Raw genomic sequence first — 27,913 nt, 5'->3', positions numbered from 1 at the left:
GCTGAAATTCTTGTAAAATGTTATGTCACACCATACAGTTCCACTACAACACTACAGGAATATTAAACAGAGATGGAGCTCACCTGCAAGATGTGATCTTCAAAAAAGAAATTTTGTACATGTATTCATTATTGACATGGTATTTTCTATTTAAATGATTTAATTAAATTTACTTAATATAATTTTTTCATAAGAATATTTAATTTTCAAAATTTCCTGTTTCCCTGAGTTGTAAATAATATGTATTTCCCTGAAATACATATGCATTTATGAAAAAAAATTCTAAAGAAAAATATTTACTGATGAATACTGAAAATGCATAAATCACTCAGTAAATTAACAATATGAAAATATTTTACAATATTTTCTTCATTAAGGATGAAATGTCTAAAAAAATTCTAAAAGAAGGTAATTTAAATAAAACCTGACCATCTTCATTCCAAGCACCTTCCACTTGATATGCAGCAGATACACATCCAATGAAAAATCCTTTTGGAAATCTACGAGAATCCTCCACTGTTTTACCTAAACCAATCAAGTTTTCAACAGATTTATGAATAAAAAAATGTTGTTCACTTACAATACTAATTACTGCAACAAAAATCTTAAATGAACACATGTGAGAAAAATTAAATTTAAATACAACTTTTTTTTTTAATAATGAGAGTATATAAATGTAAAATACGATAAGTTAATTAAATTAACCCATCAGGTTGGTCTAGTAGTGAATGCATCTTCCCAAATCAACTGATTTTGAAGTTGTGGATACCAGTGTTCTTCGGTGGTTGGGTTTCAATTAACCACACATCTCAGAAATGATCAACCTGAGACTGTGCAAGGCTGCCCTTCACTTACTCATACATATCTTCTTTTTTTTTTCCCCATACCTAAAAGGGTGGACCAGCTAATGCACTGCACACCCTCAGAGGTTGCCTTTGCCACTAACCTACTGAGACCCCGTGGGACCCGGCTATGCCATTCCCCATGGGGGGGATCATTCACCCAGTAGGCCAGGACTGGTTTATATGCCTACCTCTAACCATACACTATCCTCAGGAGGGATCGAGCCGGTTCTCGGCCTTTTTTTTTATTACCCACGAACTCAGAGGGTCCCCGGTCAGTCATCAAGAATGGTCCACCTCAGCAAACTACCCTCTCATGACCAAAGCTGCCCCTGTAAGACCCTTCCTCCAGGTTGCCCTGTTTCACTAAACAGCATCTCATTCCTTCATCTTCATAATATTCATTACTAAGGTTGCTACTGCATTCCATTCACGATGTCCCTTTAACATGTATTCTACAATGTCAGTCCTTGAATGGCTCATGTGTGCCTCACACTCATACATATCATCCTCATTCATCCTCTGAAGTAATACCTGACGGTGATTCCTGGAGGCTAATCGGGAAAAAAAAATGCTGCTATGAGTGAAAATTTTTGTGCAGAATCAATTAATATAATATAATTTTGGATAAAAGTTACAAAAATTATTTATTATATTTAAACTGTAATAGAGCCAGTAAACCCAATTACAATTTGGGCATGGCTTTTCTTTAACTGCAGAATCAAACATTTGTTTAAGAAAACATCACAATATCTAATCTACGAGGCCTTAAGTTTGGGTAATTTTCTATACAATTTTCTTTTTAATAAAACTGAATCATTCAATCTACAACTACAGCTATTCTTTGGTTTTTAGTCTTGTTTTCTGCAGATGAATATTTATGTGTAACTTTAGTTTTGTTTTATGTAATAATCATAAATATTTTAACACGATGGAATTTAAAATGTAAATGTAAATTCACCTAGACCTAGTGAGATGACATACTCGTACATTGTCATTCAGGATCTACAGGTGATTACAAATGAAATGAAACTTTCAATGGTTTGTAAAAATTTTATTTTTCAAATATGGAGATTATTATTTACACGGTTTTGAACAAATTTTTTTATAGTTCGTACCTATGTTTCATATGTGCAATGTGAGTCACATGAGAAAAATATCAACATGGTAATTTAATTCACTCCAAACACTTAAATCGTATTACATCAATTCAACATTATAACAGTGCTTGTGATATTTTGTTTTAAGTTGCATACATTTGCATGAAAGGAAGACACAAAATTTTGTCCTTTATATAGCTCTACAAAAAGTGGCTTTGTCTTATAACAAAATTTTGTCACAGGAGATGAAACCTGGACTTCTTATTGGCCAACATATAAATGTCATGTTTTTACCCAAGGCCAATCCAACCTCCTAGAAAGTGTTCATCAAGATAATTTTGAACCTTTATGTGATAATGAGGTGAGAGATCCATCTTGTATGTTTAGGAAATTGCTCAGAGTATACCTTGAGTTGAAGCATTCATCTAATATGTCAAGGTAAATTCCTCCAGTTACGTGTTGATGAAAAAATAATAGTCTATACACTGTTTCAAAGAAAATAGCATAAGACACATTCACTTTACGTAAACCGCATATATGTTGTATACTTTCTTTAGGTTTTTTGTTCACTATATTTATATGTTGCGTTCACTGATCTTTCCACCAAAAATTAAGCAAAGAAAAGAAACATCTTCTTCATAAACACATTCCAGCATGTCTATAACAAATCATTATGCAAGACTTCATTGTCGTTACCTAAACATTATATTAATGGCAATTGTATAAAGTGTTATACTCAACCATTTCCATAACATTTTTCACATGGTCAGTTGGGGAATATGTAATTCTAAACTTGCTGACAGTAGTCCAGGTGATTTACCTGGACTACATTAGTTTGTGTATGATACAAACACGACTGACTTGTTTTTCTAATACAGAAGGTCTTCCAGAACTTAATTTTTTAAGCAGTGTCTTCTAACTGTTTTTTGCAGATGAACTGCTTTATTGGTGATAATTTGTTGTAGTTTGTTCTGAAACACCATCGAATGACAATAAAGCAGTTTGTTTTGGCTAATTTGAGTGTTAAAAAGCTCTCTCTACAGGAGTAGTGGCCGTCTTTCCAGACTGGTTATGTAACACAATAATCAGCACTGATGTCAACAATAGCAATCATACCAACTTAAAAAATTCCTTACAAAACCATAGTTAGAGTTTTTTAATGTAAAAATTAATATTTTTTATAAACTATAGAAATTTTCTACAGCTATTTTTTTTTTTTTTTGCTTTAAATGTAAATTTAACATTTTCTTTAATTTAAATCAAAGTAAACAGAGAAAATATGTTGTTTTTTAATTCAAAAAAATTGAGTGATGGTAATAACAGGCAATATTTACAAAGAAATGGCAAACCACTCATATTTTCCATCAATATAATCTGTTTCAACCAAACCCAGTACCATAATGCTGATTCCATTATTCTTATTATTATTTATCAATTAGATAATTATTTATAATTATTATTATTTAATATATAATTACATGTTACAAGATCCAGTATTCAAATGGTACATTTGTATATAATATGAACTCAAGGAATGCATAGTGTATGAATTAAATTGTAGACTAAAATAAATAATGGTTTCTATGAGATGAATATTTATCAATGTACATTAAATAATTATAATTAAATCTGCATTTAAGATGTATGAGTATCACATCAGTATTTATTTTGAGGTTATTTGTCATTTGATCCAATCTTTTATCTGTCTCGTTACTATTTCCTATATGTTATTATTCTGTATTAATCTCATAATTTTGATATACTCACTATAGCCTCCATTTTCAGCTATCTGTTTTACACTACATTCTAATCTTTATTTTTTACAAAACAGATCCTGTTATTGCCCAATTAACTAAACTAGGATCTCTTAACAAATGACCTACCAGTTTAGATTGCCTATTTTAGATTATGTAAAATTTTCAGTTCTTTTCCTTAAAGTATAATCATAATACATCAAAAAAAGAATGCTCAGTAAACCAATGGTTAAAATTCACTTTACTTTGTCAAACTTCCCATCAAATCTTAGAGTCCTTTCATTTTAACTTTAATATATCTCTTCAAATTAAAAAAAATCTTACAAAATAATGCCAAAAAAACGGATTTTAATTCACAGCTATTTCCAAGAATTCTTATAGATAAATGTTTATGATTAACATTAATCTTATATAGATGTTAACAGCTCTAAACACTAAACAGTATAAAATATTGATTGATGCTTGCTTATGCCTACGTCACTAGTTTTCCAAAAAATGAGAAAAAAAATTCCACATCAAAATATCAAAGATTCAACTTCAGTATTTAGTGTAATTCAAAGAAATTGTTTTATGTGTAGAAAAATACATATCAATTTATCAACTAGGTTAGAATTTGGTCAACTAGATATTTAATAATTTTAAGAGCAGATGATAAAGAAATACTAAACAAATACTTTTTTTTAGTAAAATGTTAGCTCTTGACAATGTATTTGGTTACACAAAAATAAATTAAAATTCACTTAAAAATATGAATTAGTTTTAAAACAATACATCAAACTACGCGACAAAACTCAAGAAAACATGTTTTTATTACCATCTGATATGATACACTAGAAAAATTAACATATTTTGATATGTAATACCCGTGTTAAAAACAACAACATTCATTGTTAAATAAAAAAAGTAACATACATCAATCAATTTCAAGTTTGAACTAAAATCACTTTCATTTCTTTATTACACAACTACCCAACAAGGAATATAATGTATTTAGCGTGTATGTATGTATGTATGTACAAGGTGTCGAGAAAAGTAATGAGACTGACTTTTTAGTTACCAAAGTTTTTATTTTTTTCAAACAACAATATTATCTCCTTCAAAGTAGTTCCCTTGGGCAGCTATACACCGGCAGAGTCGTTGTTCCCACTCCTGGTAGCAGCACTGGAAGGCTTCAACTAGTAGGGCTTTTAACTGGTCGATCACAGTCTTTTGAATGTTCTACAGAGTTCCAAAATGACGTCCTTTGAAGACATGTTTCAATTTCGGGAAAAGGAAAAAGTCACAAGGACTCAAATCAGGTGAATAAGGGGTTGAGGAACCGTAGGAATGCGTTTTGAGGTCAAATATTCCCTGATGAAAATGGTCGTGTGATACAGGGCATTGTCATGATGAAGCATCCACTTGTCTGCAATGTCTGGTCTCACGCGAATCATTCTTTTCCTGAGCCTTTCAATGACACCTTTGTAAAATACTTGGTTGACAGTTTGTCATGGAACAGCAAATTCTTTATGCGCGATACTCCTACTGTCAAAAAAAACAAATCAGCATGGATTTGATCTTTGATTTGCTCATTGGACATTTTTTCGGTCGAGGAGATGACGGAGTGTACTACTCTTCGCTTTACCGCTTTATTTCAGGATCGTACTCAAATATCCAGGATTCATCACTTGTGATCACACGATTGAAAAATTCTTGATCATTGTCAATCCTCTCAAGAGAATCAATGCACACGTTTCTTCGAGTGTCCTTCTGTTCCGTTGTTTGGTTTTTCGGCACCAATTTCGCATTCCAAATAGTCTGTCAAAATTTGATGTACGGTGAAAGTGTTTAAATTTAACTGTTCACTCATCATCCTTATTGTTAAACGACGGTCTGATCTCACAAGAACCCTCACACGCTCAAAGTTTTCGCCAGATTTTGAAGTTGAAGGTCTCCCTGAGCGAGGTTGATCTTCAACGTGTTCTCGGCCTTCCAAAAATGATTTGTGCCAACGGAAAACTTGTGCTCTTGATAAGTAATGTTCCCCATAGTCCTGTTTCAACTTTTCAAAGGTCACACTCGTGGATTCCCAAAGTTTAACACAAAACTTGATTGCACAATGTTGCTCTAAATTCCGATTCTCCATTTTCGTAACACACACCAAAAACACAACTTCACTGATGGCGCAGTCAAAATTAATATGTTGGCTGAACGGAGTTGAAACTCGTACTGAGCATGTGAAAGGGATGAACAAATTGGTCTGGCATTGGCCGGTAGACACAACGTTACCAGATCGCTCGTAGTTAACCAATCTCATTACTTTTCTTACACACCACGTATATATGTTCCAGCGTAACAGCTAAAAGCTGGAACCGATTCAGATTAATGACCCCGTATTGGAATTCTTAAGTTACTGGAGTGTCAGAGGCTATCTAAATATATGTATGTGTATATGTATATATATATATATATATATAGCCTCTGACATATATATATATATATATATATATATATATATATATATATATATATATATATATATATATATATAAACACATTAATTTTAAAATAAATTTAAGAGATTTGAAAAAATTATACTATATTCAAAATTATCACTCACATGCTCTTTAATTTTCCTATATTAGTTATTATCCTATATTAAAAATCAGCAATGCTTTTTTTTGCAGTCGTGTTTTTTTAATTTTTAATACTTATCTCTTGTTTCAGGTATTGATCATAAAACAAATCTGGATGTTACTTTAAATAATATTCAATTGAATGAACCAAAAAAAATGTATCATCCACTGACCACAGTGGTGAAACAGTAACTTCTCTGACTTTTATTATTCAGTAGATTCTGATTTTTGAATCCTGATCAGTGCAGGCATTTTTCATATAGTGTAGAATTCATTTTTCATCACAAAAACTGATCAGGGACCAGCGTACAGTATTAGAGTGAAAAATTAATAAATTATTACTTATATAAATTATAAATATGGTTAAAATACAGAAGATTGGAGAAAGTTGATTTTTTTTTTTTTTTGCTTACTGATATTTCCACATAAGCGATCAGGGTTCGAACCCGAGACCTCTGGATTAAAGGTCGATATACTACCACTCCACCATGGAGATCAGCAATTTGTACTGATAAGTAACACATTTATTTCTAAAATTAACATATGGTTTCTCAAACATTATCATAAATATTATTCAACTTTTCAAACAAAATATTTAATTATAATATATCTTTATTTTATAAATCATGTAACCATAAATTTAGACTCGTTTTTCAGAGTTCTTTCATAATTTTTCTAATAAATGCTGTTATGAATTTTTTTTTAAAGAAGCAACTTATACACTGACATTATATGTGACAAAAATTTAATTAAAAATAGATTAGAAAAGCATTTTCAAAAGTGAACTCTTTAATAACTAAATAAATAATTTTTTTAAATGTATATTTATATTTTATATTATACATAAGTGAATGAGCATGTTATTAGTTTAAAAGGAACTTTAATAATCAAAATGATAATAATAAAATAACTATAAAAGCAGGGTCAATTAAAACAATAAGATAAGAAAAAAAGGAACCTTTGTTCTAATATCTAATTCTTATAAATTTTGAAATTTTAAAAATAAACTTTTTTGAGGATCTATACATTTTGTTTTAAATTGTTTTAAATTTGTTATTTAAAAATTTTTCAGAATTAATAATGCATATAATCACAAAACTGAATAGGAAATAATTATACTTAATTTATACTAAATAAATATTATACTTGAAGTAATTTTATAACTTAATAATTAGGCACAAAACTGGCCAGTTTGTCTAGTGGATATAGGATTCCCACTCAGCACTTATTTATGTTAATTACCAGCAAAGTTCTCACATTTTATATAATTTCATCCAGTGATTAAAAAAGTTACTGATATCAACATCTTACTATACTTACTAAATAAATATTAAGTAACAATAATAAAGATAAGTATTTTGATTTAATTTAAAAATTAATAAATAAATAAATACCTATAACAATTGCAAAAATTCCAGAAAATATAGCAATAGAGATACAACAATAAAGTGGTAAAACATGATTTTCAGTCATAATCAACAAAACAATAGAATCAACTTCCTCTCACTGATACTCCTTCACAAATACTAACAGTCTTACAATGTTCAATACTAGCTACCATATCATAACATTTATTGCACACTAGAGTGATAAGCTGCAATTGTATTTTAAGTGGATTAACTCTCAGTCAGGAGGTGATGAGATGTTAAAAAATTCCACATTATAGTTGATCTTCACCAAATTATGCTAATAAATAAGGTTAAATCATATATGTTAACAGATCTACTGATATTAGATCATATGAGAAAACCACATAATTTATAACGGCAGGATTTTATGGACCAGGAATAGTAATACAGGCTTACAAATACTGAACATCTGTTTTAAATAACTTTTTTTATACTGGCATATTTCCAGGGTCATTAAATAAGTAAATATTTTGTTTTGATCTGCACAGTACAATATACAAATCACATCAGGAATGATTTGATAAACATATCATACTCCACAGATTAAACAATAAAACAGCCATCCCATCATTTGCTGGGATGGTTCAAGAAAAACAAAGTTAAACCTCTATCAGAGCAGCAACACAGAATGCAAAATTAATTATAATTTAAAAATTAGATGTGATTAAAGGACTCATTCATTATTTAAAGTAAACACATGAAATAACATTAAGCCAAGTACATGAAGATATCAAACATAAAAAATAACTATAAAATAATTCACAACTCAAAAAATATCAATGTAAATTATTTAAATACACCTAAAGTTGCTCCAGTGAATCTATGAGCTTGTGACGTCACGTGCTGACAATTCATATTATTGTTTTCCAAAACATTATTTTTGCGTGTAACTATTATTTTTATTTCATTTTGTTAGGGATGTAGGATGTAGAGGGTATACCGAAATGAAACGACTAGCACTAGATAGGGAATCTTGGAGAGCTGCATCAAACCAGTCAAATGACTGAAGACAAAAAAAAAAATTTCATTTTTCAACTTACAAACAATATGGATGACCAAACAATACATTTAAAGTTGTTGTGTGTTCAATTCTTTCCACTTGAATTGATTACATGTATAAAAATGCTTAATGACTCAATCTTGTAAACAATAACAATTCCTTAACTAATGACTAATGCTCTGATTGGTATTATGTACAGGCTTATAAAAATTTATACATGCAGTTAGAAATGATGTCTTTCATCACGATTATATTTAGATCCGTCATTCGTAACACATAATGTGTGTATAAAGAAATAAACTTTAGTCCAGTTTATATCGTGATCAGAGAAGATATTCGAATAGCGTTTTTGTGCGGTCATATTATTTTATAATTACTCATTGTTTTTCGCAAATTTTTTGTAATATATTATTTTTTGTTTTATTCTTGTTCGTATGTTATTAGTGCAGTTTGTTATGGCAGAATTTAAATCCGTAGTTAAGAAAAAAAAGGAGTCAAGATGTGAATTTATCAATAATATTTATGATTTTATGTAAAAAGAAGCTCTAAAAGTAGGTAAATTAACTGACTAAAAAAAATTAGCATTCAAAAATGAAAAGAAAAAACTGTTGCTGCTTGTGTAATATCAAGAACACAGGTTCAAAAACAGTTTTAACATAATTGTATATTTTGGTCGGTGTGTTTTACTTAGTTACTCTCCATTCTTAAAAATTAAGTTTAATTCACTTTCTATTTAATTTTAATTACAATAATTTAATATAATAATACTTTAAATTAATTTTATTTTTTTGTAAAAGTGAAGCTGTATGTGCATGTCCAGAACACAGCTATACATGTCTGTACATGTCTTCCATATGTTGTGGAAGACACTTTTTATGTCTTTGGGCTGCAGGATTATGTTTACGTTGAACTGAAAAAAAATATCATGTCTGTACTCTTCACTCCCACCTGCAAAGTGGCCACAAAGTCCTTTTCCACAATATAACATACACAATAGAGCATGTCTGAAACACATATAAGATCATAATTTTTTTTGAAGAAGTGTTAACAGCATTTTATACTTTAATATGCTTAAAAACTATATTCTATTCTTCAGCTTGAAATGATTAATATAGAATTAACTGCTATTTTGGAGCTCCAGTTCATTATACACAGTGAATAAAGGATTTTTTAAATAACATTTTGAAGGGTGGTGCCGAAATTCAATAGCCACCTAGTATTCTAGATTATTAAATCTAGAATACTTGTGGTAACTCCCTTTAGGGCACAATAAAAGAAAAAAATTATCCATTGTCACTAAGTAATGTAGACGAGTTGAAAACTGTTGTTGGGATTGTTTTTACAACTGATTCTTCAGTATTGAAAGAGAATGTCAAAATGCATTAGGCATCTGATAAAACTGAGCAGACAATAAAAAAGAACAACAGATGTAAATTAAAGAAAGTTTTATTTGTAAAAATATTAAATAAAGAAGTGACAAAAAATTCATTTTTATTTGTTTACATCAAACAGCTATTATGACAACTCTCTACAGCCTATTAAGTTCATTCTGTCTCTGCAGTAAAGTACTTTAAATGTGCTTTATAGTTTTGAGAAGTAATTTTGAAATGGTTAACAGCCTGTTTAATTATTTTTATAAATAGTGGTCAATAGTGTGTACATTGTATAATTGTGTCTAATTAGGAACAATCTTTTAATAATTATCAAAAATGTACTTTCATTCATTTTTACCTCCTTGTACAAAGTAAAGAAAGTATTGTAATTGTGAAAAATTTCATAAATGAATTTTGACCATCGCTGAATCCATTTTGACTAGTTTCTACATAACATCTGTATGTATGTATGTATGTATGTATCTTGCATAACTCAAAAACGATTAGCTATAGGATATTGAAATTTTGGATTTAGGACTGTTGTAACATCTAGTTGTGCATCTCCCCTTTTGATTATAATCGACTTGACCAAAAATGTCTAAAAAAGCCCAAAATCTAAAAAAATTGGATTTTGGACTTTTTCTTAATTGCAATAATAAGCCCTCATTGAAAGCGTTTCAACGATACATCGTAAATGGTGCTTATTTTCATTGGTTCCAGAGTTGTAGCCAAATAAAATTTTAATTAATGAAATATTTGGATCTTACTAGGGAAATTGGTTCGAATCCGACTTCATTTCCTTTTTTCTTCATTATTTTTTAATTTAAATATACTGACTTATTAATAATTATTAACCTCTGATTTACAAGATTACCTTGAGAAAATTTCTGATTTTTTTTTTCAGTCCCTTTTTAAATACAAATTGTCAAAACAAAAATAAGATTTTTGGAAAAATGTCAGTTTTGAGATGTATTATTTATATATGAAGGAAGATCAAAATAATAGGTTTTTTATTTATGTTTAACTGCGTACACTAAATAAACTGATTGGAACATCATCAGTTTGGATAGATTTGTTCCTTATTTAATTCTGAACTTGGAAAAAATGCAATCTTAAGCTGTAAGTTTTAACATCAATTTTTATATCCTATGTAAAATAAACCATGTATGTATCACCTCATTTTGTAGCTGTTAAGTTTATTAATTAAGAGTTTCTTTATTAATGATAGCTTAATTGTAAAAGTTATTAAAAGAAAAAGAAGACAAACAAACTGTGATCACAGCAATTTTCTTATACTAGTGACTCCTTCATCAATATGATAATTTTGATGTACTGCAACTGGTGAATTATTTATAGATTAATAAGAAAATAACATACAGATATAATTTCAATAATTGAAAGTCCTGACCAAGAAGTTTTCAGCTCCATTCTAATGAGGAAACTAAATTTTAATGCAAGCATTTTGCAATAGTTATCTGGTACAAGATTAATAAAGTTAAATTGTAAAATTATCATATATGTTTGATATATATATTGATAAGATTGTCTAATGATTTCATTATCTTATTTATTTATGAAATAATGTTATTCTCAATACACTGCCTTAAGTCCTTATATTCAAGCCAAAGAAGGAAGTTACAGTGCGCAGAACAAAAATATTCTATCTACTCAGTTTAAAGACAACCTCTACGATCACTGAAAGACAATACAACTTGCAAAGCTCTGGTGTAATAAACAATCTTTTTCTCAATTTACCTCACCAGCCCTTTTACCATCCTCTAATTGAGGTTGATAACTGGAGATTCAACTTTTATCTTTCAGAGATTTTAATATAGGTTAAAAATAGCCTCACTCTGTGATTTAGTAAAAATATTTTGGTTAAGAATAACCAGCAACAAACTGATTTAGCATAAGGTAGCATCTGTTTCAAATAGTAGTAGGTTTATGTGAAGTTTGATTTTGTGAAAATTACCCTGATTATAAGTAATTCCTTCATGGGTGTTCCCTTTCTCTTTCCTTCCCTTAACTTATCCTTCATTCTTGGGCAAGTACCACAAAGTTTGCATAACCCCTTAGTTTTCTGGTAGCTAATGGGCAGCTGTTTACTAAAATGACAGGAACTTCTATGTTTGTTTTACAATCTACTAACAGAATAGTCATTACACATTTTGTTAATTACCCTGGTCTCTTTTCTCAACAATCCAATAACTTGGCTGCTTACTCAACATATATACATACAATATTAAGTGGCTTGGGAGTCAATTTCATACATACTTGCTATGGAACTACATAGAGATGTATAGATATATTATCAATTAACCTGTTGAATGAGAAAGGCGGATAAGCCGTCATAGACACACAGACTGACTTATAGGTTGTTGTTCTGCTTTCTCAAGAAAATGTGCTAGTCAAACAGCAAATTACACTCCAAGAAACAAAATGGCTACTCAAGTCACCATGATTGATAAGCAGTGAACTTGGTTAGATAGGTCTCATTCTGTAATTTGAGAATGTAAGGGAATATGGAAACTGGGCACATACAACAAAAACGAAACACCAGAAAAACTATGTGGAAAGGTGCTGACACTTAAATCTGAGTCATTACTATATTAGTTTAAAATAGATAACCATCATCAAGGGCTCTACCACAATCCAATTAATCTTTTCACATATTATATTTAACTTGTCTACAGAGCTTGTTTACTGCAAGCACAACATTAAAGAAACACAATCCAAAATGAAAATAAATTTTCAATTTTAGGAGCTAATACCACGAACATTTAATTTAAAATAAAAATAAATTCTGTGGAATGGAACTTTCGCTTTAATTACAGAAAGAAAATGAAATAAAACACCTACAGTTTGTAAAAAAAAAGTACTTTTGTTCAAGATAGATTGTAGACCATAAATTAAAATGCGCTTTCTTTGTCTTGACACTATTTAATTATGAAGTCACGTTATCAAACAGTCCAACTACGTAAACACTTAACTTAAGCTTCCTTTGTCTCGACAGTATTTAATTATGAAGTCACGTTATCAAACGGTCCAACTACGTAAACACTTCACAACACTTAAGCTTACTTTGTCTCGACACTTTAATTATGATGTCATGTTATCAAACAGTCCAACAACGTAACACTTCACAACACTTAAGTGTTTGACAATTATACAAGTAATCTCATAGCACACGTTGATCTTAACCTCACTTGATTATAAGATTACAAAGTACTGCATACTGAAAATGTTTATCGCCATGAATATTTTCATTAATTAATTTAAAATACAGTTTTGAAATTACTGATTACACTAAAGTTAACCGTTTGAAAGTTTACTCTAGGCTGGCATTGATAACAATTCCGCGGCGAATCAACTTATAATCCGTTCATTTACTAGTAACTAGTAAAAAGTTTTATTTACTTTCTTTTTCCTGTTTAGCCTCCGGTAATTACCGTTCAGATAATACTTCAGAGAATGACTCATGATGATATGTATGAATGTAAATGAAGTGCAGTCTTGTTCAGTCTCAATTTGACCATTTCTGAGATGTATGGTTAATTAAAACCCAACCACCAAAGAACACTGGTATCCACGAACTATTATTCAAATCCGTGCAAAAATAACTGACTTTACTAGGACTTCACTACTAGACCAACCCCGTTGGTTAAGTTTTGCGTATTTACTGCTAACAAGAATAGTGCGCCGAATAAAATAAGTTCTACTGCGATGGTATGTGGCTTCTTGCATTTCGCGATTTCTATAAACCACCTTCTAAGATGCTAGCAAAGCGCTGTTTGGTATTGATGCAGTCTTAAAAAAAGGTATTTTTATCTTGTTTCAGTTATTCTAATCTCCTGGTAAAAAATAACGAGGTTTGCCAATCATGCTGTGGTGATTAGCTTCTAAATGGCGTTTCAGTTTACTTGGAAGCACACACTCCGCTAATACATACAAAATACACGTTGTGGTCTCTTTTTACCATTAATTTCTGTTGATGTAAAAGCAAACTCTAAATAACCGTCATCTTGTTTACGACATTTTCGTTTCTTCACAGTCGTGCCATTGGTTGAAGACATACTTTCTTTATCTGCACTATTACTTTTACTACTGTTCAAAAATAGGTCTCATTAAAGATACAAGAGAAAAAAATCACAAACTATTTATCAAAAACAGCAAACTAGAAATAATATAATACTATCTACTACGATGTATACAATATAATAATATACTACGATGAACTAATTTATAACGCTGTTTATTTATATGAGACGCTGATTTTAATTTCACTAGACTTAGATTTTAAACCGACTGACTAAATTAAAGCCGGCAACGCTTGCTTATATGCTTTCCGCAAGGTCTTTAGAACAGTCCAAATTTATCGCGAATGGTCTACTCACTTCGACGTGTCTAGCGCGATCGAGAAGGCGCAGCGTTCCCGGCTCGCGTTCGTAGAATATTCTGCGCCGGCGACTTTACTTTAACAGGGTCAAGTAAAAACATACCACACAAAAAAATCGAGATATTTTTAGCTTCTCACTTTGTTTTTTGTTTAATTAGGCCAAATGCAAATGTCTTGGTTCAGTTAATTATGAAGCTTACAATATTTCGCGGCGTCTCTGAAGAAGCCGCGGCGCACGTTTGGGAATACACACTTGCCACCAACACCTACACTTCTGTAATACTAATAACCTATCAAAAATATTGTATTTACTGTTATATTTTTATTACACCCTGCCTGTACTTTGCAGTTAAAATTCAGTTAACGGATATTGTTTCTTTTACTTTAAAAATCAGTTTTGGACACCAGATGACTTTTATGCCTATTAAATTACATATACAAAATTTTAAAATAATAATTACATAAAATTTTGTTTTACTAATAACTAATGATTTTTTAAACACACACATCAAAATGTTAATTTCGACCTTACAGTGAAAAATTCAGTTTTTATTATTGGATTATTTGGTGAATAATCAAAAATGAAAAAGAGACAATCATACAGGAAAAAGAAAGCTAACATGAACAAATATATCTCAAAAAAAGTGACAAGAAGATGAATATGAAGGGGAAGAAAATGTTAAGTACAAGGGTAAAAATATTAAGAGAAGGTGATAAATATAAAGAGGATGAAAATGTTAAAACCAAAGAAAAAATTAAAAGATTAAGAGAAGATGATAAATATAAAGAAAAAAAAAGTTAAAACCAAAGAAAGAATAAAAAGATTAAGAGAGGATTATGAATATAAAGAGAAAGAAAATTTGAAAACTAGAGAACTTGTACACAAATTAAGATCAGAAGAATTATATCAAACCAAATAGCGATCAAATGATTGGTAACAAAAAACAAATAAGTGAAATGAAGATCAACGCCAACTTATGGAGAAAATTGTCTGACAATATCAGAGGAGTAATGAACTAAAAGATAAACATTTGTAGCAATCTATTAAAAATCACTCATGCATGCCTCAGTGTATATATGTTGAACTTGTGAGGGTCTATTTTTCAGTCACTCTGTAGTTAATTTTAATGTAGATAAAATTAGACAGAAATTACAGAATAATTAAATAAAATTAAACTAGAAAATCCAAAAATAATATGATTCTAAATAAATTATTTAGAATGTTTTTTTTATTATTATTGAATTATTATTTATTGTAATTTTTTTTTACAATCATGGATTAATATCCATCGCTTACATTATTGATTATACTTATTGTACATACTTATTGATTTAATTATTAAATCAATATATTTAAAAAAAAAAGTTAAAAAATAAATTAAAAAAAGTAGATGAAGTCCGATTTGAACCAATGTGCCTCCCTTGTGATCCAATTATTACATTAAATAAAATTTTATTTTTCTATAACTCTGGAACCAATGAAAATAAGTACCACTTATAAATATTGTTGAAAATCTCTCAATGAAGGCTTATTACTGCAGTTGAAAAAAAGTCCAAAATCCAAATTTTTATGGATTTGGGGCTTTTTTGGACACTTGAGTCAGTTGATTGCAATCAAAAAAGGAGGTGCACAACTAGATGCTTTAACAGTTCTATATCCAAAATTTCAACAGCTAATTGTTTTTGAGTTATGTAAGATACATACGTATGTACAGATGTCACACGGAAACTAGTCAAAGAGGATTCAAGGTTGGTCAAAATGGTTATTTCCGTTGAAATCTGAAAACCAAAATTATTCACAATTACAATACTTCCTTTACTTTGTATAAAGAAGGAAAAACTATCAATGTACAACATGAGTGACTAAAAGAAAAGAAAATCCAACATACCAACAGAATACATAATTAAAATCTTAATCTTAACAGAATCTGTAAAAAAAAAATTACTTCACTTACAACCAAAAACTGTACAGTACTGTAAAACAGGACTATAATTTGGTTCACTCATTCCTAATCTCCTGATTGAAAGTTGTTTGTGATATTTTAAAATATAATATTACACAATGATGTAACAAAAATATCAAAATATCAATTGTTATATTAATGAATCACAATCTTGTATAAAGGAAACATATATGACACATTCCTCACATACATCATCAAATTTGCTTATCAGCAGTTTATTTTGTACTGCAGAATATATTCTCAACAAATCGCTTAAGTTCCTTGACTTCACCTTATCCAAACTGGATAAAAACACACTTTTAAAGCATATAGAAAAACACTACTACTCAGACAAATGTCCATAATACATCTGGCCACTCTATACGGCATAAATATGCAGTTTTCTTATGCACATTACACCTACTATATGCAACTTTGTCAAATACAAAAGTTGTATATAATAAAACATTCATATCTACCCTTGCATGCTGATAACATGCCCCAGATAAACATTTTTAGAAAATGTTATTTTTTTGTACAGCCAGGTAATAATTACATGTACTTACAGTGGCCACTTAACTAAGATTTCATGACAGCTTTCACTTGTTTTTCAAAGGCAGATGTAAAACTCACTTTATTCTTTGTGGTTAGGGACACTAAGCACACTGTATCCTTCTACTTGAGCCTACTGTCCCTTTCTCATGGCATTTCAGCACTTGTCTAGATCAAAACTCATGTATATGTCTCTACAGAATGTCTCCACTATTTTGGTCAGATGATGGATGGATTCTGTTTTTAAAGAAGAGATCAATTTTATGTCATTCATATATGCTCAGTAATTCAAATTGTATTGGCTACAATTGAAACCTCTGTTAGAGGCTTTAAATATTTTTGATAAGGGGTTTAACATTATAAAAAGCTAGAGGACATTCATAGAATCTCCCTGAAACATACCTGTGTATATTTTCACCTCATTTATGTTGGATGATGATTTATTGAGAAGGCAGACCTAGGTTGTGTAGTTCATGTTTCCATAACCTCTGCCAAGAACTTGATAATGGTTGGGTTGATTTTGTTCATACCAAGCACCTCTATTAGCCATATGTGCAGTGTAGAGTAAAAGGCTTTCTTATAATCTATGTAGGCTACCTTACTATTCCTTGTCACATTAGATTTCAATCACTAACTGCTCTTTTCAACCTCTTTACCTTGGCAACAGCCTATCTGTTCTGCTATTATCTGGTATTTATTTAGATGTTTTATAATGTTTGCATGCAGAGAAGCTATGAAGTTCTTATATATGGTAGGGGTGCAGGTTATTGATCTATATTTAGTCAGTCATTTCTTGCAGAAGTAGTTTTAGGGATACGTTATTCTGGGTAAAAAATTTGGGCATGGTACCTGCATCTTTTAAGATCACCAAATAGATTTTGGCAAGATGCAATTTTGCACACTATTAGCTCCTAGGGCTTTTCAGTTTTTGTGTACATCATCAACTGTTTAATGTCGGCTGGTGTGCTTATGTGTCCATCAAAACCTGAATTTTTTCTACACCTTTTCTCTCTTCACAATCCATTTCACTCCTGGTAGATCTGATCCACCATCTGACAAATAGGTAATCCCAGTAATCTAAATTCTGCCTTTTGTTTAGCTCCGCACATTCCTGAGCTTTATCCATGGATGAGGTCAGCAGTTTCTTATAGAAACTGCAGTTTTTATAAGCAGTTCTTGCTGTCACTACTCAATGGTTAGTGTTGATCAGATGTTCTTGTTCACTCCAGAATGAACAAGTACATCTGTTCAAAAACGTTCTTTTAATGTTAGAGTCAGTAGGTAAGTAACATGAGGTATTGCTTTAGTAAATCCAAGAATTCTTTTCCATTATTGTTTTTGGGTTTTAATACACCTGGATTATGGTTTTTGATGCAGTTTTTAATTTTTCTACTGCGATTGGTCAATGATAAGTGTAATATTAGGTGACCTATATTTTCCTCATCTGTCAACTTTTCTAGTGGGTCACAGTTATCATGGCGGAAACTTGGGTTTCTCCAGTTCACAGGCCGTCTCAGAGATTGATCATTTTTCATTGTGACTGTGAGAGCATCAACTTATACCAGGCCATGAAAGTGTTTTATGCGTTCCACATTTCTCATCTCATTGGTAGTGAGGTCATGAGCATTGGCAATAAAGTATTTGATAGTTTGTGTGAAGTGCAGCTTAGGAGTCCTTGGTCTTTTAGCAGGATACATTCCACAGTACTTGATCATGTTTTCTGCAAAGTGATCGGATAGTGGGTTGATGGTGATATCTGGCATATCATTAATACTACATCCTGAAATTATGGGCTTAAAATCGACCTTAATTTCCTAGAAACTTCAGTTTTGATTTCTTTCGCCACCTAGGGTAAAATTCAGATGGCAGTAAAAATAATAGACATCTTGATGTAGATCTCTTGATTAGTCCAAGATGTTCTGGATGGTCTTTTTTGAATTTCATAGAATCTTGTCAATCATCATTCAGTGGAGTTAATACTATACAGAGATTTGTCTGATTCCATTTTGATTAGGAGAAGGTTAGAATGATAGAGATAATTATTGAGTTTGGTAGTCCATTTAAATAGTGTCATTTTAATCTGCATGTTTCTCATTAATATGCGATTGTTTTTGAATTGATATAAAATTAATAGTTTTACAGCAAAATAACCTCCTGACTGAATTTTTTTCAGAAATAACTTACATTAACAAGTAATTTCTTCAGATTTAGTAATTACATGAGTATGGCTTTATTCTTCTTAAGGCTATCTTTTAAGATTATTCTGACTGATTTCCCTTGTAAGCATGCCAGTGGCGGCTTGCGTATAGGCACTGTGGAACTGTAGCACCCCTATTTCCACTTGGTATTATTGATAACATTTAATATAATGATTACTTTTTTATTTAATTCTTTCTTTATACTTGTACAATATATAATCCTTAAGATTAATATCAGTAGCCATTCCCCAGTTTATGAAACATATACGAAAATCTTTGTTTGGAACTATGCACTTCACAATTCCAAAGGTAGCTGCATATGAGAGAGAGAGAGAGATAACTGTTGCTCCTGCAGTGTCGACCCTGCATGCTGGTGGAAGGTAGTTTTTTTTTACATTGTGCGTGTATGGAATGTTCCTTGTTTATTCCCTTTTCTAGTTTAGTCGGTGGAAGGAATATAAGTGGTTTAGTTGTTTTTTCAGTAGCCATCAGAAAATGGCAGAAAGCAAGAGCTCTTTTATTGCCAAACCTGGCTAAAAACACGCTGGAAGGGTGAAAGAGAAGGTAATTAGTAAAAACTAATTATGCATTTGTTTCTGTCTACATAGAAATTTACATTAAGCATCATTGAACTACAGTGTTTTTAAGCAAACATTTTATTACTTATTATCTATAGCTGACATTTTATTATTTATTTGGTTAAACAGAATACGGTTTTTAAGCACAATGTGCTTAAAACTGTGTACCATATTCTTGAATGTGGTAAAGTGAAGAATTAAATTATCCTGCTTCCAGCTATTCTATTCATTCATTTTTTTTCGGTTCTTTTATTTTACAGAAAACCATGGCCTTGAAGAGGCCAAGAAAAGAATTTTCTGGAGCAGCACGCACACCCACTAATTTTATCTTCAAGCCACCACTGATGCATGCTCTTTTTGAAACTGAAATGTTCATCATATTAATATGGTGAAAACCTTTTCACCATATTCTATATGCCAGTAAACTATCCTAACAAATATTTTTTAAGGGTTGGATGCAAGACTTATATGTAGTAGTTTTTCCCTTACCTACTCCCACCATTTTTGATAGAGTAAAATAACACTTTTTTTTTAATTCTGTAGATATTCTCCATTATAAAATATTTACCGATTTCTGAAGTCTATTCAGGTTCTGTTTGCTTTACACAAGACATTTGATAATAGGCAGTCCATAAATTTTAATGCATCTTTTTTTTTACTAGCTTAACTACCTTCTTTATTTCCCTTCTTAAATTTATCCTTTTATTTTCAACTTGAAGTACTTCTGTAACCATTTTTTTGTTGTTGGTCTGTATTTCATTACTCTTGATTTCTTTTTTTTGTGGTCAAAACTGGTATCTGCTCCTATATTCGTTTTAAAGTCCATAAGTTAATTTTGACATCTTTGCTAACCATTATTAACCTATTTTACTTTTCTAAATCTCCTGATGTTAGCTGTGTTTATCTGTTTTTATATCTTTTGAAAAGGTAATTTTTAACACTAGTGTATTCTTGATAATAAATTCTGAACGATTAGTTTGACTTTAATTTTTCTGACCTATCTTTTACTATTTTTCCTTCATGTCCTCCTACTGTAACATTCCAGTCTCCATTTACTTAGTTTATTAAATAATTCATTTCTTTATAAATATTTCATCTTCTATTGAAGAGATTATAATATAAATGTGCATTATTGTTACATGCCTTGGCTTTTAATCTATAGTAACTAAAAAAAATCTTTCATTGTGCTGTTTGTATAAGAATAAAGCAAAAAGTGTTACAATGCCATACGTACCTGTTTGTTATTATTCCTGCTCTTGCATTTTCATTTCATCCTGATTTTTTTTATTAATTGTCCTAAAATTCCCTGATCAAAAGCCTTACCGAGAATTACTACTACAATGTCTAACTTTAGCTTATCCATTCCTTGTTTAAGTTGTCCAATCTTAATAATCCACTCTTATTAATCTCCTATCATTCCATGGTTTGATTTGAAGAGTTTCTTATTTCTATATTTATAATGATCTTTTGAGCAGTCCTCATGTGGAATTCCAATTGAGAAACTATTTTAACTCTAGAATATTTTATCCAAGAGGATGCTGTCATATATATTTTTAAAAAGAAAAGGAAAAAATTTCCCCAGAAATTAAATGAAGTTACAATTTTTAACTGCACAATAATTAAAGCCTAAAATATGTTCAAATTAAAGTTATTTGTTCAGGCCATATCACCCATCAACTAGTTTGTCCCCACGACTGATCCTGAAAGGACTGCTGCCCGCATTTTAAAGAGTTATTTATTTTTCTAGCTTTCCCACAAATACTCACCATACTGGTATTACTGTATTACGAATATTTGCTTCTCAAATGCATGCAAGCTTTTGTGTGAGGACATGTTGGCTTATTTACTGGTGGTTTATACTTTTTGCAGCACATTGTCCTTAAAAAGAGGCTAGTGGTAGTTTTCCCTGAATTATACTGTCTACCTTAGACAGACCCAGCATAGCCCAAATTCTGCTGCTTTCTGTCTGTGAATAAGTATTTGGATTGGTCCTATTCTCAACTAATCATTGGAGCAATGGTCTTCTTCTGATATCTGTAACCTGTGCATATAAAAAAATTATATTTCTTGAATTTTATGTTAAAAGAATTGACAGAGTTTTTCCAATACAATTTCTTTATAGCTTCTATGCTTCTAAATTGCTAAAAAATTTTATTTCTGAAAAATTCAAATTGTTTAGTGCCAATTTATTAAGAGGTATATGATAATAAACAACTATCTATATGAATTCAAAAACAACTTGAATTTTAACAGGGAGTACCAGTATTTCTACCAGTTGCAGAGTAGTTACTTTTGGTTTAATGATTATTAAACCAAAAGTTCTAAAATTTTAAATAAATTTTCTTAAAAGATTGACATTTATTAAAATAAATTTATGATGTTACTTTCTACTATTTTAAATTAATTTGAACTTTTTCCTAGACTGCATCATAATTTCACTTGCATAGAACCTTTACAGTTCTGTCAAGGGGAATATCTCCAAAATCTTATTTAATAAATGAATATATGCTAAATCAAATTTTGTTCAGTTTCTGTGACACAAAGATATTAGGAAAGAACTTGTGAACATTAGCATTACATCAATATAAAAATCACACATTCTTAATGAAATGAAAAAAAAAACAGAAAATTTAACATGAACTAATTTTATTTGCCTCCTCTATGAATCATGAGTCCTTGTCGTTGGTGAGGGGGCTTGAGTGCTCAGGGATACAGAGTAGCTGGACCGAAGGTGCAACCATATCGGAGAGGTATCTGTTGAGAGCCAGACTAAGGAATGATTCCTGAAAGAGGGCAGCAGCTCTTTCAGTAGTTGTTAGGGACGTGAGTCACAATGACTTAAACGGCATATCAACATCACTCAGTCCTCTGAGTACTGCGCAGCTGAAAGCAATGGAAAACTACAGCTGTTTTTTTTTTCCAAGAAAATGTGGCTCTCTGCATTTTCACATATATAATAATGGAGGCGCCTTCCTTTGTAAAATATTCCGGAGGTAAAATAGTCCCCCGTTCGGATCTCCGGGTGTGGACTACTAAGGAAGGGGTCACCAGAAAACTAAAAAAATAACATTCTACGAGTCGGAGCGTGGAATGTTAGAAGCTTAAATAAGGTTGGTAGGCTAGAAAATTTAAAAAGGGAAATGGATAGGGTGAATGTGGATATAGTAGGAATTAGTGAGGTTCGGTGGGAAGAGGAAGGCGACTTTTGGTCAGGTGATTTTAGAGTAATTAACTCAGCGTCAAATAATGGGCAGGCAGGAGTAGGTTTCGTGATGAACAAGAAGATAGGGAGGAGAGTGGAGTATTTCAAAACGCATAGCGATAGAATCATTGTAATAAGGATAAAATCAAAACCTAAACCGACAACGATTGTTAACGTCTATATGCCTACAAGCGCCCATGATGATGATGAGGTAGAGTGTGTATACGAAGAGATTGATGAAGCAATTAAACACGTAAAAGGAGATGAAAATTTAATAATAGTTTGAGATTGGAATGCAAGCATTGGAAAAGGCAAGGAAGGAAATATAGTGGGTGAATACGGACTGGGCAAAAGGAATGAAAGAGGGGACCGACTTATAGAGTTTTGCACGAAGTATAATTTAGTAATTGCCAACACCCAATTTAAAAATCATAATAGAAGAATATACACCTGGAAAAAGCCAGGTGATACTGCAAGGTATCAGATAGATTATATCATTGTTAAGCAAAGATTTAGAAATCAACTTGTTGACTGCAAAACTTACCCTGGAGCAGACATTGATAGCGACCATAATTTGGTGATAATGAAATGTAAATTGGGGTTTAAAAACCTGAAGAAAAGGTGTCAGATGAATCGGTGGAATTTAGAGAAGCTTGAGGAGGAGGAGGTAAAGAAGATTTTTGAGGACATCGCAAGAGGTCTGAGAAAAAAAGATAAGGTAGAAAATGTAGAAGAAGAATGGGAGAATGTTAAAAAGGAAATTCTTAAATCAGCAGAAGCAAACTTAGGCGGAATAAAGAGAACTGGTAGAAAACCTTGGGTTTCAGACAATATATTGCAGCTGATGGATGAACGTAGAAAATATAAGAATGATAGTGATGAAGAAAGTAAAAGGAACTACCGACAATTAAGAAATGCTATAAACAGGAAGTGCAAACTGGCGAAAGAAGAGTGGATTAAAGAAAAGTGTTTAGAAGTGGAAAGAGAAATGAACATTGGTAAAATAGACGGAGCATACAGGAAAGTTAAGGAAGGTTTTGTGGTACATAAATTAAAATCTAATAATGTGTTAAACAAAGATGGTACACCAATATATAATACGAAAGGTAAAGTCGATAGATGGGTGGAATATATTGAAGAGTTATACGGAGGAAATGAATTAGAAAATGGTGTTATAGAGGAAGAAGAGGAAGTTGAGGAGGATGAAATGGGAGAAACAATACTGAGATCTGAATTTAAGAGAGCATTAAAAGATTTAAATGGCAGAAAGGCTCCTGGAATAGACGGAATATCTGTAGAATTACTGCGCAGTGCAGGTGAGGAAGCGATTGATAGATTATACAAACTGGTGTGTAATATTTATGAAAAAGGGGAATTTCCGTCAGACTTCAAAAAAAGTGTTATAGTAATGATACCAAAGAAAGCAGGGGCAGATAAATGTGAAGAATACAGAACAATTAGTTTAACTAGTCATGCATCAAAAATCTTAACTACAATTTTATACAGAAGAATTGAGAGGAGAGTGGAAGAAGTGTTAGGAAAAGACCAATTTGGTTTCAGGAAAAGTATAGGGACAAGGGAAGCAATTTTAGGCCTCAGATTAATAGTAGAAGGAAGATTAAAGAAAAACAAACCAACATACTTGGCGTTTATAGACCTAGAAAAGGCTTTCGATAACATAGACTGGAATAAAATGTTCAGCATTTAAAAAAAATTAGGGTTCAAATACAGAGATAGAAGAACAATTGCTAACATGTACAGGAACCAAACAGCAACAATAACAATTGAAGAACATAAGAAAGAAGCCCTAATAAGAAAGGGAGTCCGACAAGGATGTTCCCTATCTCCGTTACTTTTTAATCTTTACATGGAACTAGCAGTTAATGATGTTAAAGAACAATTTAGATTCGGAGTAACAGTACAAGGTGAAAAGATAAAGATGCTACGATTTGCTGATGATATAGTAATTCTAGCCGAGAGTAAAAAGGATTTAGAAGAAACAATGAACGGCATAGATGAAGTCCTAAGCAAGAACTATCGCATGAAAATAAACAAGAACAAAACAAAAGTAATGAAATGTAGTAGAAATAACAAAGACGGACCGCTGAATGTGAAAATAGTTGGAGAAAAGATTATGGAGGTAGAGGAATTTTGTTATTTGGGAAGTAGAATTACTAAAGATGGACGAAGCAGGAGCGATATAAAATGCCGAATAGCACAAGCTAAACGAGCCTTCAGTAAGAAATATAATTTGTTTACATCAAAAATTAATTTAAATGTCAGGAAAAGATTTTTGAAAGTGTATGTTTGGAGTGTCGCTTTATATGGAAGTGAAACTTGGACGATCGGAGTATCTGAGAAGAAAAGATTAGAAGCTTTTGAAATGTGGTGCTATAGGAGAATGTTAAAAATCAGATGGGTGGATAAAATGACAAATGAAGAGGTATTGCGGCAAATAGATGAAGAAAGAAGCATTTGGAAAAATATAGTTAAAAGAAGAGACAGACTTATAGGCCACATACTAAGGCATCCTGGAATAGTAGCTTTAATATTGGATGGACAGGTAGAAGGGAAAAATTGTGTAGGCAGGCCACGTTTGGAATATGTAAAACAAATTTTTAGGGATGTAGGATGTAGAAGGTATACTGAAATGAAACGACTAGCACTAGATAGGGAATCTTGGAGAGCTGCATTAAACCAGTCATATGACTGAAGACAAAAAAAAAAAAAAATTTTATTTGGACAATGAAGAAATATTAAGATAATAAATAATATAAATTAAAGCAATGCATAGAGGAAATCCTAGGATTTCCTGATGTTAACAACAGAATTTTGAATGGCTTTCATTTTCTCTAAATAAATGTTTTCATAAACATTAATTTGTTGATTAATAATGTAATAATCTTAAAATAACCATATATGTTGTCAATTATTGTTGGGTGTAACATAATACTCAATAAGGTATAATCTTACTTTTAAGGATGTGAAAGGATAAAAGAAATATCTTCATTAAAGGAGAAAGTTTATAAATTATTTCATTTAACGAGTTGAAGTTTTGATTTTTTTTATAAAATTTAAATAATTCTACTCTGAAAATGCGATTTTTAAATTTCAGTTTTATACAAAAAAACTGAGATTAAAAATATATACGAGATTTTTATTTATTAAAATTCTCATTTTAAATTAACAAAATGAAGATATTTTTTATGAATTTTTTTGTTCTACAGTCTGTTAGAAATCAGAATATTTAAACATATTTTTTCTGCATGTGTTATTTTGTAGCATTAAATGAAGGAAAGTACGCTGATAATTAAGAAAAATTGTGCTACCAAACCAGATACAACAGATATGTTTATTTCTTCAGTAAGAGAAAAAAAATTCTAAACATGTGAAGAAAATATTTTTAACATTTTGACGGTCAGGGAGTATGTTGTACTGCTGGCAATGAGATGGTGCATAGGAACATTGTCCTTGCAGATTGTTTTATAAAATTATTCAATCCTGATTGCCATAATGCTACTAAGATCAATTTCTCTAAGAAAGTGAATCCTGCGGCATAACAAAAAAATCTGACGTGGACAACACATGACTTCCTTGTACACCAATTAAATTACATTTACACATTTTTTTTTTTAAATGAAAAAAGTACATGAAATTTTATTTCATTAAAACTTCTGATATTTTTTCTTTTTTGTTATTGAATTATTCATTGTAAAATTTTTTTTACAATGAAAGATTAGTAATTATCAATAGATCAATATATTTAAATTAAAAAAGTTAAAACAAAGGAGATGAAGTTGATTCGAACCTATGTGCCTCTCCCTAAGATTCATATATTTCATTAACTAAAATAATGAAATAATATTTCATTATTTGGCTAAAACTCTGGAACCAATGAAAATAAGTACCACTTATATTTATCATTGAAATGCTCTCAATGAGGGGTTATTACTGCAGTTAAGAAAACATCTAAAATCTAATTTTTTTTATTTTGGTCTTTTCTAGACACTTTTGCTTCAGTCAATTTCAATCAATAGAGGAGGTGCTCAACTAGATGTTACAACAATCCTAAATCCAAAATTTCAACATCCTACGGCTAATAGTTTTTTAGTTATGCAAGGTACATACATCATAGGTACATAAGTATGTACAGACATCACACCGAAACTAGTCAAAATAGATTCAGGGATGATCAAAATGGATATTTCCATTGAAATCTGGAAATCTAAATTTTTTGTGATCACAATATTTACTTTACTTCATACAAGGAAGTAAAAGATGAATAAAACATTTTTATTATGAATTTTTTTTTTTTATTTTATAAATTTAATTACATTTTGTTCTTTAATGAATTTGTTTTATTGTTTGGTTTGGTAATTAAATTTATTGTTAACAAAAACAAGCAAACAGTTATGATAATTTAAAAAATTGCCATAAATGTTCAAGATAAGATAAAATTAATACAAATTATTTTTATTGTTACCGATAGAATTTTGCTATTAAAATTTATTATCTCTTCATTTAAAACCCTATAAATAATGAATGATTAAGTTAACTAGGAACATTTTTTAAAATTATACATAGAAAAAAATCGTAAATTAAAAAAATGATAAAAATTTCTCATCTTAAATAAATACCTAATCGTAGAAGTACACTTAAAAATATAAGATATGAGGCTGTTGTTGAGCACACACAGTAAGTCTTTTTTTTTAAGAAAAAATCCCAGTTAATCTTAATTAATCTTTTTGTTGGGAAATTCCTTTAAACTAATTAATATGTTCTCCAGTCTCTCGATAAAAAAAAACATAATTTATCATCAATCACACAAACAGACACAAAAAGTTATAATAAACACACAAATGAGAGAATACATGACAGCTATGAATACCAGAAAAATACCCAGACTCATGATTATCCTCTAAGATTTCAGAAGTACTAGCCCAGAACAGTA

General features: G+C 30.6%; 1 protein-coding gene across 1 annotated transcript in view; it reads right to left on the bottom strand.

The window, feature by feature from the left end:
* LOC142321140 (lactase/phlorizin hydrolase-like) overlaps positions 1-27,913 on the bottom strand; it is a 122,791-nt gene that overhangs the window by 39,640 nt on the left and 55,238 nt on the right. Inside the window, exons 13-15 of the mRNA XM_075359133.1 lie at positions 14,050-14,197; positions 7,706-7,811; positions 430-525 (exon numbers count right to left, since the gene is read on the bottom strand). Coding sequence (XP_075215248.1) covers positions 430-525; positions 7,706-7,811; positions 14,050-14,197 — 350 coding nt within the window. The remainder of the gene's footprint in view (positions 1-429; positions 526-7,705; positions 7,812-14,049; positions 14,198-27,913) is intronic.

This window comes from Lycorma delicatula, chromosome 3, assembly GCF_047948215.1.
Source record: "Lycorma delicatula isolate Av1 chromosome 3, ASM4794821v1, whole genome shotgun sequence".
NCBI classification, from domain to species: Eukaryota; Metazoa; Arthropoda; class Insecta; order Hemiptera; family Fulgoridae; genus Lycorma; species Lycorma delicatula.
Note: the sequence above shows the minus strand (reverse complement) of the source record. Positions and strands in the feature narration are given on the sequence as shown.